At 39.7% G+C, this 12,732-nt stretch overlaps 1 protein-coding gene across 10 annotated transcripts in view; it reads left to right on the plus strand.

Annotated features, from left to right (window-relative positions):
* The window catches only part of PLEKHA7 (pleckstrin homology domain containing A7), a 135,393-nt gene that overhangs the window by 90,761 nt on the left and 31,900 nt on the right, over positions 1-12,732 (plus strand). For 8 of the 10 annotated variants that reach the window (XM_082762119.1, XM_082762123.1, XM_082762121.1 and 5 more), the window contains 3 exons: positions 5,091-5,269; positions 7,281-7,766; positions 11,265-11,784. In XM_082762119.1, coding sequence (XP_082618245.1) covers positions 5,091-5,269; positions 7,281-7,766; positions 11,265-11,784 — 1,185 coding nt within the window. Of the gene's footprint in view, positions 1-718; positions 2,395-5,090; positions 5,270-7,280; positions 7,767-11,264; positions 11,785-12,732 lie in introns of those variants that run through there. The other 2 variants (XM_082762120.1, XM_082762122.1) reach the window with 2 other exon arrangements.

The following is a 12,732-nucleotide window of genomic DNA, read 5'->3' on the forward strand; positions in this document are numbered from 1 at the left end:
TCAGAAGCAGTTGCAAGCTTTCTGAGTTCAGAATATTATACCCATACAAGCTCTGCTACGTCTTTAATCTGAATCTGCTCTGAAAATTAGCACGAGCCAGTAACCTGGAATTTTCAGTGTAAGGTTGTCAGTAAAAAGTTGACAGAGAAATACGGAGTTGTTGGTAAAACAAACTCTGTGCTAGAAAACTGGTATAAAAAGTCCACATCATACACTTCAGGTTTGGAAGTTCATTGGGCCAGTCTTGACTCTGCTTGAGGTGTTTGATGATTGACTGCAGGCTTGACATTGCAGTTTCATGCTTGTAGAACCAGCTCCTAGGGCCGTAGGAGGATTTTGTGTGGTTCCTGTCACCGAGACCCAACCCAACGCTGGCGGCAGCGGCTATGGGTGCAGCGTGGCAGGAGCCGGGCCGTGCTGGCATTCCAGCACTCACCAGCCATTACCTTTATCTAATCTGCTTCGATAGCTGGAGCATGGATGGACATTCTGTCTTGCAGCGTAGCACAGCCAGAAATAGAAAACACGAGAAGATGAAGCCCAAAATAAAGATAGGACTTTTCCACTTTTAAGTCCTGAATGAGGAGGAGAATGCGCCACGTCGCTTCTTGCATTTGGCCTGTCATTTACTCCAGCTGTTGTAAGCTGTTTGGTACAACAGAGGCCTCCATTTTCAATGTCTTTTTTTCAGTAGCAGTAACTTTTTTAAGCCAGGTAAGCAATCAAACTCTGAACGTTTTATTTTGTAAAACTAAAAGAAGGAGATTTACTTAGCAAACACATAGATGCTTTTTGTATGATTCAGTTAGAAGACTGTTTGCAACATACGTGCTTAGTAGGATATATGCTAAGCCCTGTAACAGATAAAATGCACCCTATTGATATTCTCAAACTTGTGTTCCTTCCATCACCTCCTAAAATCCAGTTTAGGATTTTTTTTAAATGCTTGACAGTGACAGGCCTATAGAATAGCGTATGGGCTGTTCAAATCCCATCAAGATTGAAGTGTAGGAGTTCGCGTATTAAATCGTTTTGTTTGGAAACTGTGCTTCTTTGTCCTTGACAAACTTTTCACATTGTTCATTTGTCCCAAGCAAAGTCCTGTGATTAGCTACAAGCTACTCACCGTAAGCTGTGCCTTTAGGCTGTAAGATCTTGGCTGCACATTTACTTCTGCAGCTAACACGGGTATTTAATTAACTGCTCTATTTCTTCATATAGTAACTTTGTGCTGATACAGATGTGAGGTATCATGAATCCTTTGTCTGGGCTGTACTGTGAAAAAGGGTGCACAACATTAATATATGACTGAAAATACTCCCTGTGACAGAGAATTTACTGTACTTAGTGTCACCGTTGTAAACATTATTAGCAATTCATGGAAGTTAAAGTCATTGCAGTCTCTTCAGAAGCCTCGCTATCCTCAGTTAAGATTATTTTAATTGATCTTGTGTGTTGAAAATATGAGAGAATACTCAAAGTAAATTCATTTAAAAAAATCTGACTTTGATATAAATTGAGAAAATTGGAAGGCGTATTTGTGTCTGCTGTACGAAAAGCAAGAAAACTTCAAGAAAGCCATTGTATGCAAGTATTTATATATAAAGTTGTATTGTTTTTAAACATCTTTCCCTTACTGACACTGAAGACATACTGATGCAAGTATCTGTTCATTGCTTAGACCTGATGGCACCAGGACAGACTTACTTCTTTGCCTGTGATCTCACTGGTTTTCTTAAAAAAAATAATAAAAAAAAAATTTATTCCTTTGTGTTCTCACCACCCTTTTTGGTTCCTTCGGCTCCCATATTACTTACGGAGCTTCACTGGGTCTGGGGAGTCATTTAAGGATTTGAAAGAGAGGAGGGAAGGTACCAGCATCCAGAAGTTCTGGAAAAGCTCAGTATTACTTGAGGGGGAAAGACAAGTTAGACTGTAGTGTGTTGTGTTTATAGTAAAGGGACAGAGTATTGCTCCAATTTTTGTTCATAAATGCCTTGTAAATATCAAACTTCAGAAGAAGGGTGGGTTTCTGGTATTTTATAGCTTATTGGGAGCACTAAACTTGAAGGCTGCAATTATTATAAAGTAGTTCCTTTCTCTGTTCAGTAAACTCTGCCTTTTCCCCGGTAGGAATTTTAAATTAATGGGAGTGAACATAACAGCTGTAGACTTCAGCTACTGCTTACTTTTATTACTACAGTCTTTTGTTAAATATTTTCTTTGGGTACATGAATCTTTACGCAATTTAAACTTGTTTAACTTTTTGTCCTTGTCTTGTTCTATCAATATGCTCTTGGGGTTTACTCTCCATTTCTCCTTCTGTGCATTATGGGAGAGAGACTGCTTCTCTTCTCAATCTATCCACATTAAGGCATCTGAATGCATGAATAGGTACCAATATTATTTTTTCCCTGTTGTGTATGTGTGCGCATGTGCTGTGTTTTTGGCTTTTTTTGTATGCTGTAGCCATCCTAATAGCTTTTGCTTGAAAAAACAAACAAAACCCCACTAGCTTCTGTGTCTGCTAGCAGTGACAGCTACAGGACGTTAGCACAAAGTGGCTTTCTTGCATATTAGACATGCTGCTAATAAATAACTACAAGGTATATGGATTTCCCTTTAACTGGTTTTACACACGAGAAACTTCCGAATGTCAGGTTTGTTGATAATAAAAGACCATCTCCATTACCCCTTCTGAAGCTATGAATGTTTATAGCTCCGATAGCTTCAGTCTCTGGGGAATGGTGCAACATGCCTTGTGTTTTTATTCCCTTTTACACTGGGCATGTTGAGCAGGACATACAGGTGAATTAAATCCGTTTATTGATGCGGTGTGCAGTCTGCACGGTTAGTTACCCAAGGTTGTGCTGCTTTCTTTTTTAATACAGCAGGTGAACAACCAAGGCTAAGGTCCTACTGCATTCCCCACAGTGGGGCATACGCAGTCTGCTTTTTGCAGAAGTTGCTTCACTTCCATATTCTAGCATCTTCTTCTATAGACTCAACGTGGTGCATATAGGCACGCCGTAGTCAGAAGATCTGGGTTTAAAGTTACTGATTTATTTTGCAGCTGGAGCTCCTTTTCTTCTTGGTCTGCTCTTGCCCTGGACACTGCTCATAAATCACAGGGAATTAAATTCTTCTAAACCATATTTGTTTCTGTAGTAGTTTCAAGGTCAATAAAAGAAAAAAAAAAAAAAAAAAAAAGACAGACCCCCAACAGCAAAGAAAACTGAAAACCCAATAAACTCAACCAGTCGAACACAAAAACAAACCCTTTGATTCCTAAAATCCTTTGATTCCTAAATATGCAACTGATCCGAGCTATTATTTCACATATGTAAATCCTGCTTTGCTGTGTTAAGGTAGATGATGGTGGGAAGGAAAACACCACCTTGTGTTGGGTTGTCAGCCAGTGCTGGTAGGAAGCAGAGGAAAGGCTGTGCAGGAGAGCCTTGGAGTTGTATCAGCCCTTCCTCTTCCTCCTCCTCCTTCTGGCTGGCTCTTGGGCTGCAGTCTCAGCCTTGCCTCTGTGAGCACAGTGGCATTCCAGAGAAAACTCTGTACTGCCAGGGTTTTCAAAAGAAATTTCCATGCTTAAGACCTGCAGCAGAGAGGCCACATCGCGCACGTTTGTAAGAACAGGATGCAGTAGAAAGGGAGTCAATTTTCAGCAAACGTTAAAGCTGTAAGAACAAGCAAATATTTTGCTTGTCAAAATTGTTGGTAAGAATCTCTAAGATTACAATATTAGTGTAAACAGCTGAAAATACATCTTTTAGGGAAGGCTGCAACAGATTAAATAGCCTGGGTTTTGGCAAAACTATTGCTGGTTCCAAATCCAGCTGTGTTGTAGAGCAGTTTTTAATTTGCAATAAGGAAAGGGAGATTTCATCAAAATATGAGGACCAGTCCTTTAGGGAAAGCTCATGAAATATGCTTAACCTTCAAAAGAAGATGTATCCTCATAAAAAACTCGAGAGAAGTTTTTTTCCTTTTAAAAACAAACCAAACGCCTGCCTCAGCAGTGTTTTGTGCCACTGGCTTTCAGACGTGACAGCAGTCTTAGTTTTACCGAAAGCTGTTTAGATTATTAATTTAGTTTTAATATTGTTACAAGAGCTTTCATGTTGAATATACTCGCTTCAGTTTTTTTTGCAAAGAAGGAAACGAGTCTTTTCCTACCGATTGTTAACAGTAGTGAAAAGCACCTGAAGTGCTAAGCAGCAGCTGAGCCTGTAAGGTAAGAAGGAGGAAATATTAGTCCTGAAGCACTTCACGGGAGGATTTAGTAATAGCTATACTATCACTTAGACAAAGGTGGGTAAGATTTGATTAAATTCAAGTGGCCTGGAGTTATAAAGACATTTCAGTTTGCATATTTTTTTGAGCGTGACATTAATATTTAGTCATTTGTTATGCTTATAGAGGAAATTCTGAATACCTCCAGTTTTCGGTGGGATTCCGTGGGGTGTGTTGGTCTGAGGAGGGGGTTGGCAGTATTTGAGGCACTTTGCTAACTCCATCAGTACTACTAACTCGCAGTAAGACTTGGGATTTTGCAGCTAACATATAGAAGCTCAAGTGCACGCTAATTGAACTGAAAGATCTTAACATGCATTATAAGCAGTTCTTAAGTAAGCATTTTAATTGCTTGAATTTGTAAAGTTTTTGTCTGCGTTTTGTCTGACTAAATTGCTTTATGAAACGAGCTGGGAAAATTCACTCACTCACACATGTCTCAGTGAGAATTAATTTGTTTTGTATGGTATTTATGGTAAACGAAACACAGCAGCTAAGAGAAAACGAAAAGCTGAAAATTCCTACTCTGAAAAACAGAAGTGAGAGAAAGAGGTGGAATTTCAGTAAAAATTAGAGTGCCGTTGGAGTTGGCTGCACAACTGCCAGATGCGGCAGGATAATAATTTCACCCTAAATTCAAGAAACAGTCAGAGAACCTTGAAAATTGTATTCATTTATTCATTTTTAAGGGATCAGGAAAAGTTGCAATAAACTTTCTGGGAAGAAAAATGGAAGTGACGTCTGATTCCCATTTCTTTTATTTCTGTTCTTTATTTTGCTGACAGGCTGTTCATACAGGAATGCGGGCATATATTTATAATAAGAATTCTGTTATTGGCTCTCAGGCAGAGCATTCAGGGATGCGGACATACTACTTCAGTGCAGATACCCAGGAGGATATGAATGGCTGGATCCGGGCTATGAACCAAGCTGCTCTCATGCAAACACGCTCTTCACTGAAGAGGCAAGTTCAACACACCAATTCCTAGCTTAAAAACAAACTAATTCTGCTAAAACTCAGCATGATGGTGATTTCTGAAAGCGGTATTTGTAAACGTGTGCTATGAAACTTATTCCAGTTTTAAAGAAATAGTTCTGTTTAGTTTACTTTCTGCAATGATTTCTCCCTGTTGCAAATCAGTTAGCGAACAGTTAATTAAGGCTGGTGTTCAGTATTTATTTTCACATACAAACTATGCGCCCACATTGAATGACAGATTTATTTTTATATATATGCGTGTGTATATTTAGGGAAATTCAGTTAAAGGATTACAAATTTTCTTAGCAAATTCATGCACCTGCAATGGCCAAGTGACAGCCTGAAGGAAAGTAACTGTGAGGGAAATGAGAGAAGAGTAAAGAGTTGTTTCAAACGAGTGGTTAGAACAAGGATCAAGTGCTGTTGGGCAGGAGAAGAGTGTGTAAGTTGGGGAAACTGCAAATGCATGGTTGAAGATAGCAACTAATTTATCCATCCATTAACTGCTTGTTTTTGGCTTACTTTGGTGGCCTTTTGTACTTGTAAGAGTTTTACGTTTCCCTGGTGTAGAAAAAAGCACCCTGAAAAAAGGAGGATGTCCTTTTGGTGCAGTGTTCCTAACCAGTGCTTGAAGCAAACAAATTCAGCTGTGCCTTCGTGTGCTGCCAGTTACTCCTTTTTATTAAACTGGATGTAGCCTTCTCGATGGTTTGACTTTGGGAATGTGATTCTTTCCCTAAAAGCCCTTGTGAAAGAAGTCTCTGTACTGTGAGGTAGCCCAGCTTTTAACCCTTGGGGCACTGTGAATGAAAATGTCATGGTGCAGTTTCTCAGAGCGTCTTGCTGTAGTGCTTGCTTCTGGTAAATGTAATCTAATATAAGCAGAGATCCAGCATCTCTTTTTGCATTCTATACGATTTTGTGTTAGGGTTTTCTGGATTTAATTTTAACTTCAAATAATATGTAACCTGTTACTTGTTCTTTATCTTCTTTATAAGGATAGGAGTAATTGGAAAAAAAAAAAAAAAAAAAAAAGTCAAGGAAGCCTGGCAAGTTAGATGTATTGCTATAGTGTCCTTGGTCCTAGTAGACTGTTCACTTTGAGACACTAAATAGACTAAAGATAAAATATTTGTTTTGTGGTGCTTGCTTGCTTGGAATCCACCTCCTGTAAAGCTTTAAAGAAACTGAACTTAGTTTCAGAGAAAATGAGCAACTACCCACAATGATACTATTAAATTGAAGCTTGTGGCTATAAGTAGATGAACAAAATTGCAAATGAAGCGTGTTATGTGTCAAAAGCAACAGAAAGCTCTTAGGACTGTAATACGTTTGGTATCAAGAATTCTGCTATGGAATTTTTCAAATATTTAGATGATAAGGCAAATTAGTAAACTAGTGTGCATGGCATCTCTTAGGAGCAATGTAGGTCTAACTTTTTACATTTTGTTTTTCAGGAATTTCAAAATTACAAAGTTAGAGATTCCCTAGACAGTGATTGTATTGACTCAAGTGTAGATGTTCTGTTTTCGTGGCCAGAAATAACTAGTCCTTAGGACATCTATGAAGATATGAAATACTTTTTTGACTTTGAAATATGTACTTGGCAGTTCATTTTCTGTTTTTTGGCTTCCAGTGCTTCCAATGATTGGAAGATGATTTTTTTTTTTTTTTTTTTTTTTACAGTTGTATGTACACAATATTATGCAAGTTCAACACTTTTCATACAGTCTTAATATTTTCAGTCATTTTTACAGATGCATATAAATGATTCGTGCTTAGTTGCTAGCACTGTAAAAGTAGCTTTTGTCTGACTGGGATAACAGCTCGAGTTTTGGTGAGCATATTTATCTTAGCATACTTCAGTTGGATTCATCACAGCCTGGAGAAGGTGCTTTAGTAGCTATCTTTTCTAAAATACTAACAAGACGACATCAACTTCTGACAATTAAGCAGTGTTCATTACCAACACTTTTTTTTTTTTTCCCCCTCTCAGGGAAAATGAAAAAGTGGATCAGCAGGCTGTTCCCCAGGTCAATCACGTGGATGCCTGTAAAGCGTGTGTGAAGTCAGAGAGTACGGATACAAAAGAAAATTATCAAAAATCTGCTGAAATGCTTGGTTATGATAAGCGTGAAGAAACGAGAAGAGAAAAAGAGGAGGAGGAGCGTTATATTCTCAGAAAAGAAGCTCTGGACACTAAGAAGGGAAAGGCTAAGCATGCGTTAACAGAAGTTGATTCATTATTTCCAGATTTAACGAATGCACCACGGTCTCAAGCAGCTCAGCCTCTGCCCGTTGAGAAGAATGGAACGCTTCCGAGTTCATTAAGTATGAGTGCTGGCCTAGTGGAGCAGAATGGTACCGGCTCATATAAAAGGGGGTTTGTTCCCAGAACAAACCCAGATAAACAGATTCAAAGAAAAAGTAATATGGCTCAAGTGGAGCACTGGGTAAAAGTCCAAAAAGGAGATACAAAAAGGTTAGTAGCAAGCCCGTCTTTAAATGGACTGCCAGACAGAATGTCCTGAAATTAAAGGAGTATGCATTTGGAATATGCTTTGTGCAAATTGGAACAATATTTTACAGAGACAATACATTACAAAACTTGCTTTCTCCTTCCCCAGTACAGAAAGGTATTTTTCAGGTGTTTATCTCCTGAGAAAGTCAATATGGGATTGGCTAATCAAATTCCTTCAGTGTTGTCACTACATTGCAAATAGAAAAAGTGAGATTAGAGTGCTACTTTTTTTTTTTTTTTAATGTTTTAATCACCATAGATGCTTAAAACCCTTTAAAATTTGCTAACACAAGGGAGGCAGAAAGTGAAGCGGAGCCCTCAGTTACCTCTTACTCAAAAACAACTCAAAAATGTAAACTGTAGATAATCATTCCTCCTAAAAGTAAAGAATAAAGAGCACTGTTTTTATTTTTTCTGCTGCTCCTCTTCCCAACATCTATTCACTTCTATACATAATGTGACTGCATTCAAAGTCACCATGTGTGCATCATGTATTGAAAGGTCTCTGGATATTCATTTAATTAATTAAGAGGTCCTAGGATGTTCCCATGGTCTCCAGGATTCTCTTTTCCCTTTTCAGTCCCTGAAAATTACATAAATCTTACCAGGAGCTGGCATGCATGCCGGAATGCTTTTGTAATTTGAAAATCTCATCATTGCTTTACTTTCAAAACGTGCAGGCAGATTATGAAGCAGTTTGAGAGAATGAAGCGCTGGCTCTGTGCGCCTGGTGTCACCTTGGCTCAAGTGGCAGGAAAGGCAGCTGCGCTCTCTGCTGAGCACGAGGGTTTTTCAGATGTGGGTAGCTGGCTGAGTTAGTACCTTACAGATTTGCTAAAATCTAATTGTAACGTAGAACAATGGGAGATGTTAACGTGGTTTTTAGGAGGAAAAATTCTTTTTTTTTTTTTTTTTTTTTTAATGCTTCTTGAAGCTAACATTTCTCACCGTAGATACAGTGAGAAATTTAAGGTTAATTCTGGTTAAGGTTTAAGGCTCGTTCTGTTTGGAAAACCTTTGCAGAGGTTTTTCACATCACAAATAGAGGCAGTGAGCACGCTTGACTTATCCCTAAAGAAGTGCTCTTTTCTTCCCGATTACTCTTGCCAGTAAATGAGCTTCAGGCATAGCATTAGGGTAGTGCTGTTGCAGGTGCCAGCCTTTGCTCTAGGTAGGAGCAGCTCCCTCAGCTGCCAAGTATGCAGCGAAACCTCCCAATAGTTAGTTAACTGCAGTGCTGTGACCAAAATCTAACTACACACATATGTTAGTTATTTGCTTCTTACCTTCAGAACTTTCTTCACGTTCTGTTCTCGCTCAGGTGACCTTGTTTTTCTTGTCTTCCCCTGACAAATGCTTTCTTTGCATTTGGAGTGAGTTGCATGCTACCTTTCCAAGGAGAAATGGCTCAGGCTTTGAAACGGCACCTTCTCCCAACCTGCTGAGGCTGTTGCCGTGCACTTCACTGGTAGATAAAAGTGATATGATAGGTGTCAGCTGTGCTATTGATTTCAGGATATGGACATTTGAAGTAGAGGTGATCATTTGATTGACTTTCCCTTTTCATTTTAGTATGAGCAGAGCACTCAGTTTCTTGTTGCTCCATGGTTATTCCACCTGAAATGCTACAAACAAAGAACCGCTGAGGATGTAGAAGCCTTTAAATTTGGAAGACCGTATGAGTACAATTTTTCTCCTGGCTCAGGTGTATAAAGATGTGCCAGCAAGTGGGTTACGACAAGAAAGAGCTCTTTCAGCTAGATGCCTCACACGAATGTAGCAGCAGTTTGTATAATTATCTGCCCGCATTACATCCTTTTTATAGGTATTTAGATCTTTCAAATAAGTATTTTACTTTCTCTTTTTGTGAAGCACTCGGCACTGTTTGCTAACTAGCAAATGTTAGCTGTCAGTCACTGGGGAGATTCATCTCTCTGAGCCAGCTCACTGCTGGATGCACTGCGGGCCAGGGCAGCCATTTAAACCCTCTCTGCTCTCAGCAGAGGGGAGTAGCTACTTCAGGAAGGTTCGTCTCAGCCTCTGAGAGAAATCTAGAGCCTGGAAGGCAGCTTGAAGGGAATTTTAAGTATTTAAAGGTTGGGACCATCCGCCAGCAGCTGTCCAGAACTTATTTGTCTTTGATCTGGTTTCAGTGCCTGGATAGACACAGTGAATGCACAGTTTATTCACACTAACCAAAAAAATCAGTCTGATAAAAGTCAGCCGAATATTTTCCCAACTAAATAATGTCGTGTTGAGGAATTTCCTTTCTTGCAAATACAGCGTTAAACATATTTATTTTCCTACCATGCAGAAATCTTCCTGAGTTGGATAGGAAGAGACTTTACTTGTCTTTGTTAGCTTCTGTGTGTTGCCAGGAATGGACATCATGTTTCCAATAATTGCATTTTTTTTTCTTTTGAACAATTAACTGCTCTCTCTACAATACCTTGTGTGTAGCTGCTCACCATTGCAGGTCCTGAATGACTTCTGTGGTAAATAATCATATGGCGTAGGCCGTTTTTTTTCACTCTTCACCACCTGCTTTCCTTTTTATACTCGTTATACCTCATCATTTAAAAGAGGGAGAGTCTCAAGAACATCTACTTCTGTTCATTTTCCTCTTGATTTCTGAGAAAAGCAAGTGTCCACAGTTCACTAGGGCCTGATTGGAGTCATTCGGGATGCTGTCCCTTTCCTGTTCTAGATATTGGTAGGTTGTCATAGTGGCTGTTTTTCCAGAACACAAATTACTTTTAAGGGTCTGAAACCTCGTGTGGAAGGAGGTGCCACTCGATTGAAGCCTGTTGCCTTTGCTGGAGGTTTCTCCTCACTTCATACACGGAGGAATTGCAACCTGCCTGTACCTAGGCAACTGCATCCAAGTTTCCTGGCTTTCCCTGTGCGATGTAATTTTTATGTTCATGTAAACAAAGCAAAAAGTGTGTGAGATGCTCATTCTGCAATGGGTGCGATTGCTTCCTTTCTTGAAGGGAATTGTTTGCAAGGAGCGTGTATTTGTGCTTCGCAAACTGCACCACCTGGTGGTGAACAGACTTCCAGAAAAAATGCATATTCATTTACAGATCGCTCTTTAAATCTTACAATGACGCCTTTCTTCGCGTTCTTCATGCTTTTTTTGGTCTAAGTACTGGTAATCATCTGTCCCTTAAGATTATTTCTAGTAGGTCCTTCTAGGGCAGACACTAAATTAATAGCCTCTGTTTAGAGGTATTGTTATCAGTCCACGAATACAATGTAGTATTTTTGTGCAGGGTAGGTTTCATCAATATTACTTTGTTAATGTTGCTGTAAACTCCTTTTTTAAAGGAATCTTGGGTGTTGTTTCCTGTAGCTGATGTTATTAGAGGCTTTGTTTTATTTTGTTTTATTTTAATCACCCACTCTTACTCACCAATATATGCTTAATTTTTACCCTTCCCCCCCATCCCTTTGCAGCCTCGCTTCTGATCAGACTCTTACCCGTCAGGGCCCCAATCCACCTTTTCCTGAGAACTATCACACTTTGCCAAAGAATACCAGGCAGCCTTCAGGGAGCTCACCGCCGCCACCAAACCGCAATTTGCCGAGTGACTACAAGTACGCACAAGACCGTGTTAGCCACTTGAAGATGTCCCAGGAGGAAAGGAAAGCAAACAAGGACGGAACTGTTTGGCAGCTCTACGAGTGGCAGCAGAGACAGCAATTTAAGCATGGCAGCCCCACTGCCCCGCTGTACGTAGGCTCTTCGGACTTTATGGATCGGGGTAAGTCAAAAAGTTCGCTGGATGTCCCACGATCGATATCCGTTCCACCCTCTCCGTCTGATATTCCTCCACCTGGGCCACCGAAAGGCTTTCCCCCAAGGAGACCACACACTCCTGCAGAAAGGCTTACAGTTAAACCATCTAATGAGAGGCAGACTGCGGACAGCCCTTTCTCTGGATCCCCCAGGAAGATACAAAGTCACGCTGTAAAGGTTTGTATGCAGTATAACAATAATTTCAAACTACTTTACATGTAGCACCGTGTGTTATTTCATTTAGTAATTCATTTAGTAATTCACGTTGCATCCTGCCTTGTGTATGAAAGATCGTGCAAGTTGTAAGGGTTAATACAATGAGCAGTTTTCTCCTAAAATTCATGTCTTTGGGATCATTTCAGATTTATTAATTTGCCTTTCCAAACAACAAATACTTGTGGCACATCACATGGATTTGGAATATTGTTATTCAAAAGCTGGAGATTTACATGTGTGTCTATAAAACATGCACATTATAGAATTTTAATTGATAGAGTACATAGGCAAGAATATAAAAGACAGCAGGGTGAACTTTTCCTTGATTCTATATTTATGGCCGTGGTCTGAAGTGTTTGCCATATCTACTTTCTCTTGACCTTTTGCTAGTGTAGTTAGTCTTGGAGCTGATTGAGTTTTTAGTTATTAGTTTTTAGTCATACTTTCTCATACATTTGATGGTTTATGCCCTTTGTGGAGTTGATAGCACTGGGCTAACCGAAGTCAAATTGTGTTGGTCTGAAACGTTAACCTCCTGCAGAATTGCAGAGCAGTTGGTTGTACTCGCTAAACTCTTATCTGGACGTTTTCTAACTCAGTACTCCACGTGGCTCCCCTTGCCTGAGGAAATTAGGGAAATTCAGGATTGAATCAATGTAGAACTTGCCTCGGTAGCTTTTACACCGGAATAAGTGGGAATGAAAGCCTCTGTATTCAGCCAATTCTTTAACTACATCCGTGGGCTCAGCTGGGGAAAGTATTTGCAGAGTCCTGCACATGCACATCCAGCGTGGCTGTTCAGGACCGTGAACTGAGGTTGCATGCCAGCTTCACGGACAGCTGAGATTTTTCCTAGTAGATGCTGTGTAGCTGTCAGATGTCTTTCAGCATCTCTAGATTTATAATATT

The sequence above is a fragment of the Aythya marila genome, assembly GCF_965140915.1.
Source record: "Aythya marila genome assembly, chromosome: 5".
Taxonomy (NCBI): Eukaryota; Metazoa; Chordata; class Aves; order Anseriformes; family Anatidae; genus Aythya; species Aythya marila.